Consider the following 8,605-nt stretch of genomic DNA (forward strand, 5'->3'; position numbering starts at 1 on the left):
TGAAGAACATACATTGTTTATGCATTGTTTAAGAGGGGTAATATTTTTGTAAGTTGTCAAATCAAGGATAATAGATTTTTTGAGATTTAACATTAAATCAGGGATTTATTGCTTAGAGAGCCTATCACCAGGAATGTAATTTTCAGCTGTTGATAAATTCCAATGCTGTGCTGATTTTAAAAAGGGCTTTGTCAGTGTTCTGAAAAATTTCAGTAGTTTATAAAAGTTTATTTCACGTTGCCTGGCTCCCTGCCAGCAGCATGTTTTGATTCCTGGTAGGAAGGAGGGGGGTCATCTGCAGCCTGTGCGTGTTTGTGTAGGTCTCCTCTTCCCCACACTCGTGCAGCCAGGTAATGTAAAATAAAGTATTGTAAGCCACTGAAATGATTCAGAATGGTGACAAAGGCTTTTTTAACACCCCATAACATTGGAACCTGACACATGGATGCAAATGGACGTATTATTACGGTGCCCAGCGGCAAGTGTAGTATAAAGAGGACTTTTTGGCCCTCTCCATACAGGTTTGGTGCCTGCTGCAGCTGCCCTGGTGTTAACCATTTAAATGCCAGTAATGCATATTGCGTTTAATTGCTGCCCTAGCTCTGAGGTCAGCAGTGAAAGTTCAAAAATAATTAATAAAATATGTTGGGTATCCCTGCATGCCAAAATGCCTGCTCTATCAAAATAGAAAATATTATTCCCAGTGGGGAGCTCCATACAGTGAAGAATGAAAAATGTACAGTATTTGCTTCAGAATATGGCAAAACAAAAATTAAACCTTCTGTACAAAACATTACATTTTTATAAATATATTAAAACCTAATGAAAACTATTTAAATTTGGCATCTCCAAAATTACCTAGACTCAAAGAACGGACAGAAATCATTTTGGAGTGCACAGTTAAAACTGTAAAAAGTGAGTCCGCAAAGTAATGGAGCAAAATTTCACTGCACTTGGATTTTTTCCTAAATTCCCAAACACCACTTTTTTGCCATTTTGCAACATATACAAATTAGAGGCCGTCCCCGGGTTACATACAAGATAGGGTCCGTAGGTTTGTTCTTAAGTTGAATTTGTATGTAAGTCGAAACTGTATATTTTATAATTGTAGATCCAGACAAAAAAATTTTTTGGAGTTTCAAAATTTTTTGCTGTAATTGGACCAAGGATCATCAATAAAGCTTCATTACAGACACTTTTAAGCTGATTATATAAGCTACTTTTAAGCTTTTAAGCTACTTATAGTCTGGGACTATAGTAAAGCTTCCAGAGAGCTTCTCCAGAGGTCACAGTGGGCAGAAGGGTCCGTCTGTAACTATGGGTCGTCTGTAAGTCGGGTGTCCTTACGTAGGGAACTGCCTGTATTATAAAAGTGACCAAAAGGTTGTACAGTCCCCAAAATGGTAGCAAAGAAACTGACGGCTCATCCAACAAAAACCTCACACGGCTCCACACACCGAAGTATGAAAAAGTTTTAAACGGCAGAAGATTTTTTCTTTTTGTGCTGAAGGGTTTATTTATTTATTTTTTAATATATTAAAAAGTAATAAAACTTGACTAGCTCTGTGATTGTACCGACCCAAAAAATAAAGGAGACATGTCATTTGGGGCAAACTGTGAAAGTCGTAAAAACCAAGCCCACAAAAAATGTGCGAATGCATTTTTTTCACCAATTTTGCTGCATTTGCAGTTTTTTTCCCACTTCACAGAACAGGGCGTGGAAATTTTTAATATAGTCTCTATGAAGTGCAATTTGTTTGCCCTGACACAGCTCTTTACATGGAAAAATAAATAAGTTATATATTTTGATGGTAGGGAGTGAAAAATGGAAAAACAAAATGAAAAAGAGCCCGGTCATTAAAGGACATGTACCACTAGATTGCTGGTGGTAGAGTGTCCTAATCAGACTCATTCAGTCTAGGGGATGGGGGGACCATTTTAGCAGGTGTTCCAGCACCTTTAGTAATGAATTATGAACTTTGTATAGCAGCCACAGGCACTCAGGCGCCATGGCGCCTCTCGGCTTACCCGGCTTTTAATTTATTCACGCCTCTTGCTGCTGGCTGGGGAATTGGGATCCAGCGTATGGTGGTAGATGTCCTTTAAGGGAGGAGAACAAAACTAAAATGAGAAAAATGAAAAAGGGCTTCTACAGAATGGGGTTAGCCTTGTAAATTATAGTTAAATATTTTACTTCTGTTTCTGCAGGAACAATGGAAAGAATTGTCTAATGAGGACATGGACCCCCCTCCTGAGCATACCCCACCTCCACCCAGACCACCCAAACGAACCTCTGAGACCCTAAACGGACGGATGTATGACCAGCCAGAGTTCTTCTCTCAGCAGGTGGTAGAAGAGGTTATAAGACAAGCAGTCAGTGTGGTGGAGGAACACATTCCTGATGACAAAGATCACCTGAACACTCAGTCCTCTATAGATAGGTAGGAAATATAAGAACTAATAAGAAGGGGGGGGGTTATTTATTATTTTTCATGTCCGTTTTCTCCTTGCTATCTCAACTGCTGATCAGAACAAATATTTGTGACTTTTTTGCAACATTTGCTAACCTGCTCCATTTTTAACCTACTTATCAAGAGAATCCACATGTGGGAGACAGATTTATGAGTTGCATTTATTCAGAAAGTTTTAGATCTGAAAACAGCCACTGCAAGTTTTTATTGCGTCTATAAAACAGCCCCATTGACTTTTAATAGGCAATACAATTATGTATCTGGTTACCGTATTTCTCACCGCATCGTAAGCTGGCCGTCAGACCACAGCATAAAAATTAATAAAAACGAACACCTACACGCGGTATTCTCCTCTGTATACAACCTATTTGTGTGGTGGGTTGCCCAAGAGACTAAGTCACGTGGTTGCCAGCCCACCATATTGTTTCCCGGGTATGACTAGTTTGTGGTGGCAAATAGATTATATACCGGTGACTTATGGCCCTTTCTCGCCTCCAGAAATTGGCTGCGGGAACGCTAAATAACGGGAACGCTAAATGTATATGGTCATGTGCATGAGGTGAGGCCTTGGATACAAATTCACTCCAGTCCCCTCCCGGCATAGGAATTACTTAGAAATCAGTTATGCACAAGTTAGCGACTATTTTGCGGCTTTTCACCAAAAAGTCTCCAATACAATGCCTACATTATTGCCTCATATAAAACATGCTTGGCCAAAATGATAAATCTGACATACAAAAAGCTCAGTCTAAAAAGTCGTCCAAGAATTTTGCTTTATGAAAAATGCCCCCCATAAAATTTAGATTTCCCTTTCACCATGGAAAAGTTTGATTGTAGCATACTGTACTTAAACATATATAACATGTTCCTAATCCAGTCATACATTTATGGTGGAGGTCACGTGGAAGTGCATGGAGATGACTCAAGTATTGAGCCCATCCCATATGTAGCAGATTTAATTTGTATATTACATCAACCTCCAAGTAGTTTTTTTTTTTTAATCAAACTTTGTAACATACATTAGAAAATAATTCTGTTCCTGTGTCTTCTTTCCTTGCCTTTATGCCTTATTTAAAAGAAATCTACCGTCAAAATCAAGCATGGATAAAGCAAGGACACTTATAGATCCAGGCACTGTGATTTTGGTAATCGTATCTGTTATTCATGTTCTCCTTCCTTCTAAAATAAAGTTTTACAATTATGCTAATGAGCCTGAAGGCTCTAGTAGGTGTTTCCAGAGCCTTTGAGCCCCTCAGTTCTGTAGCTTCACAGGAGGAGGTAAAGAGCAGGGGGTTGAGTGAGACACTCATCATTGTAACAGCCTGAGAGTCTGCAGCACTGAGGGGCTCTGGTAGTTGATTTTAGAAGGAAGGAGGCCATGGATAACAAATAAAAGATTAACAGTCGCGGTGCCTGGATTTATTAGAAGTGTCCCTGGTTTATCCATGCTTGATTTTGATGGTAGATTTTCTTTAACCCCTTTTCACCAGCGCTTGTTTTCTGCTTAATGACCAGACTCGATATTTCTAATCTGACGTGTCACAATAATTAGTTATACCTCCGGAATGCTTTAACATATCCAGGGTATTTTGAGATTGTTTTTAGGTGTAAACTGCTTGCAAGAAGTGTCCGCAGCACTGTTGTGTCTTACGCGACCCTTTTATGGTGCAGCTGGGTTAGCCACTATGCAACACAAATTAGGGGATGTTCCGGCGCTCAGTGGGACCATGCACCGGATTTAACATGCAAAGTCTGTCGCACACCCTATGTTAAAGTTGCACCACAAAAAAGTTGGCGACTCTGGCGGGCCTGTGCGGGAAAGCGACAGATTCATGATTTCTGGCGCACATTCTTAATGAATCTGGCGCATCGATCATTCTGCACAGGCAGAACACTTTTATTGCAGTTTCCCACATTCTAAGTAAATGTTCCCCGTTGTACTTTGTTATTTGTAAAATTTAAGTGAAACGCTTTGAGTTTCATTCTGAAAAACAATAAAAATTTGGCAAAATTCTGAAAAAATTCTTCATTTTCAAAGCTTTAAATGTTCTGCTTTCAAAACAGATAGTTAAAATACCCAAATAGCTTGATAACCAACATTTCTGGAATGTCTGCTTTATGTTGGAATGATGTTTTATGCGTCCTGTCATTTTTCTAGGATGTTATTAGGTGCAGAACTTTAGGTGCAATTTCTCTAATTTTTTTTTTTTTTTTTTTAAATACATTCATTTAGGCCAAAAATTACACTTTCATAATGAATAAAATGCTGAAATGCTCTGCAAAGTTTGATGCCCAATTTCTCCTCCGTGTACCGATACCCCATATGTGGTGATAACCTGCTGTATGGGCGCACGGCCAGGGATAGAATGAAAGCCGCTCCATTCAGAACAAATTTGTATTGTCACATTGTACAGGCTATAAAATTTTATTTTTTTTGGTAATTTGAACATATGAGGGCTTATTATTTGCTGGGTGAGATTTTATTAACTATTGCAACGGGTGATACAAAATGATTAATTTTTATTTTGGATTTGTAGCAATTTTTTTCCCCGCTCACCATAACATCAATATAATATTTTAGCTTTATTCTCTGGTTCACTACAATTGCGGTGATACCTCATTTATATAATTTTTCTTAACCAATATTGGAGAAAATTGCGTCTTTTATCTTTTTTTTACGTGCAACAACTTTTCAGGAGCATAACATCTGTATTTTTCTGTTGACAGGTCTGGTCTGGTTTTCCAGGTATTAGTGTCGAGTCTGGTCTGTGATGATACAGCCTTGCCCTGGCACCAGCAGGACCCGATGTCCCGCAATCTTCTTCTGACGTGCCGACCTGGAAAGGCGGCGACCTTTAGTGGCCGCTGTAAAAACGTGATGCGGCAGTCATTAAGGGGTTAAAGAGTTTGAGTAAATCAGCATTTATGTCTTGTTTTCCAACAGCTAGATATAAAGCAGTCTGATACTTTTAATGAATTAACTTTTTACAGTCACTGGTTATAGTCTAATCTCTTAGAGAGCTTAATCATAAAATAAAATATTCTTTAGGAGTGTAAAGAACTTATCACTAGCCTCATAATGCTAGAAAGATTACATGGTACCCTGCCTGAGGGTGCTGCTAATTTAGTGTAGTCAATTTAGTGTGGCAGGTTCCTTTTAAAATTATTAAAACTGTTTCAATTAAATATGCCCATTACGGTTGCGGAGTGTGATACGATACCCAGAGAAGTATAACGTTACTCTACACTGATACGATACTTTTCAAGAAAAGAAAGTACAGGCAATCCCTGGGTTCCATATGTTTGGTTTTGAGTTGAATTTGTATGTAAGTTGAAACTGTATATTTTAGAATTGTAGATCCAGACAAAATGTATTTTTGTCCCAGTGACACTTGGATTTTCAAAATTTTTTGCTGTAATTGGACCAAGGATTATCAATAAAGCTTCATTACAGACACCTTACAGATGATCATTGCAGTCTGGGACTATAGTAAAGCATTCAAAGGTCACAGTGGGCAGAGGGGTCAGTCTTTAACCAGCGGTAGTCTGTAAGCCAGGTGTCCTTAAGTAGAGGCGACCGCCTGTATTATCTGACTATTTAGGGCACAATCACTTGAGGCGTTTACATTCTGCAATGCAATGCAAAAGTCTGGGGGTGGGGCTCAGCCTAATCACATATGCATTTCCATTGAAAACATGCATCAGTAACGGTCAACCAGTGTTTTGCCAGGAGAGCTTTAGTGTTTTATGACAGGTTAGTGTATCTATAGTAAAGGTTGTCCTAGTAATGTTAACATAAAAAGTATAGTAAATAGTTTAGGTCAATTAGACAGGCATTGATGTCCATATGCTATCCCTACTTCACTGGTTACAGTGCATGATTAGAAGACTCCGGATTACACGTTACTCTGATCCACTGTGTGCTTGTTGTGCATCATACTTTAGTGCTTTTCAGTGGGAATCTACCCAGCAGTTTTGACCATACAAAGCTGCAGAATGTGTTGGCTATAGGCCTTGGAGAGTGTGTTGAGGTAACAGGAGGACTTTGAAAAAGGGTTTTATTTCCCAGACATCTCTTCGAATTTCAGTCATTGCTGTAGTATTTAAAAGCCTGCTACAGACTCTTTCTAGCGGCGCAATACAGTACAGTGAAATCGGCTACAATTCTAAAATAGAAATTCCTCTCAATTTTTCCGGATGCTGTTTGCATAGAGCTGAAATAAATCATACAAGTATCTACTTTAATGAGTAAAATGAGCTTTCCGACCATTTATTTTACCTTTCTTGCAGCCATTGTCATGACACTGAGCTGAGGAAGAGAAACTTGGGCGACCAGATCCTTTCTTCATCCAACCCTGAAGACACGACCAAACCAGATAGTGCAGAAGACAGAAATGGCAGCCAAGAATGGAAGTCGTGGGCACTAAACGTGTGCGTTTTCACAGTTCTGACTGTGGGGGCAATCCTCTGCTACAGGGTGTGGTACCATTAATGAACGCTATGCCCGGGCTACATCTGACTTCATCACCCAGGTGCACGGGAGACATATTTGGAACCAAATTAGCAAGAGCTTAGTGAAGCTTTTTCTGCTGCAGTTGTAATGCACTAACGGTGTCTCCGAGCCCTGACACCCATGGAGAGATTCCTAACATCTCAGGGCATTTCTACATCGTTTCAGGAGTAAACACAGATAATGCCAAATATATCTCTATATATATATAAATATATATTATATTTTTTTTTCTTTTTGGAATAAAATCATCATGACAACACATTGTTGTTTCTGTTTGGCCAAGTTTATTATGATAATTTTAAATTTTTTTTACCTCGTGTTTTTAAGAGGTAATGAGAGTCGACATGTTTTCATTTCTATCGCTCCATTTTTTTTAGAATCACGATATAGCGATTTGTCTATATAATGTCTTATAACCAGATGATTCCTTTTTATTGAATGCCTCAAGAAGCCGCTCTCCTCCCAAATCCCTACAGCCTGGGGAAAAATAAAAACGCAAGAGGAATGTATTTCTTTTTATTTCTCTCTCACTGGGGGCGTCATTTGTATTAATATAAGTTTTGTCTGTCAGGGGAGGGGTGAAACTAAAACAATGTATAGATTATATTTTTTCTTCCTTGATTTGTTGTGGGCTGTGCCTGACACGTATCCTCAATGTATCTGTTACAGAAGCTTCATTGTGATTTCCATGTTTTGTAGAAGCAGCAACTTTGTTATTTTTTATTTTTCTCAGGGTAGGCCAAAAATATTCTTTTATATCCTTCCTATTTTGTGTTACATGTTGGACTTGCATTGGTCACGCTCTCATGTAATCCTGACTGATACTGGCGTTCTCCTTGAAACACGATTTGATCCACCAGCATTTCAACCTTACGGTGCCTCGCAACTGGAGTTGTTAGTCCATCCTTTTCTTCCCAAGCGTTTCATTGGCTGCCAGCAGAGCTGACATGTGGGTCATGACTATCCATTTATCCTACCATTAGTTTGTGGGGAGTGTTAAACCACTTTGCTGGGTACATGGAACCTTGTATATCACCACAGCAGTGTTGGAAGGCGTGTGTCAGTCTGCTGTGTGACTTTTGTGTCGGATTCATTTGTATAAGCTTTATTTTTTTCTTTTTTCTCTTGCCTTTTACATTTATACACAGTGCGGTGTGTTGGGTTCTGTAACCAACACAATTTAGAAGGGGAGGAGTTGGGGGATGGAGTTTAATATGTGAGATTTACGATACTGTTTAAACCTGACGCAATACAGATGCACTTGTGACACTTGAATGTGTTATGGATTTATGTGCTGATTCAATAAAGTTGTTATTTTCTCCCCTTCCTTCTGTACTCACTGTATGTTTTTTGTAGCTCATCTGTTACAGGGTTAGTCTCTTGGGACTAATCGAGGAATCCAGGAAAAGCTGAATAATGCAGCAGCTTTGCCTCGAATTTGGTCTAGGATATCCCCTTGTTTCTGTTGCCAGAAGTATCCTGTTTAACAATCTGCCTTCTGGGGATGTATTGTACCAACCACAATCTTAATCTGTTGAGTCAACTGCACTGCCTTGTCGCATCCTGAATGCCAAACCAACTTGGCATTATTTTAACCATTATACTCGGTAAATTGTGCAGC

General features: G+C 39.1%; 1 protein-coding gene across 2 annotated transcripts in view; it reads left to right on the forward strand.

The window, feature by feature from the left end:
• PTPN1 (protein tyrosine phosphatase non-receptor type 1) overlaps nucleotides 1-8,311 on the forward strand; it is a 67,454-nt gene extending 59,143 nt beyond the window's left edge. The window contains exons 8-9 of one of the 2 annotated variants that reach the window (XM_072110622.1): nucleotides 2,209-2,441; nucleotides 5,199-6,755. In XM_072110622.1, the coding sequence (XP_071966723.1) occupies nucleotides 2,209-2,441; nucleotides 5,199-5,373 (408 nt within the window). In that variant the 3' untranslated portion in view covers nucleotides 5,374-6,755. The other variant, XM_072110621.1, reaches the window with a different exon arrangement.
• Nucleotides 8,312-8,605: the final 294 nt, after the last annotated feature.

Source organism: Engystomops pustulosus, chromosome 6 (genome assembly GCF_040894005.1).
Source record: "Engystomops pustulosus chromosome 6, aEngPut4.maternal, whole genome shotgun sequence".
Taxonomy (NCBI): Eukaryota; Metazoa; Chordata; class Amphibia; order Anura; family Leptodactylidae; genus Engystomops; species Engystomops pustulosus.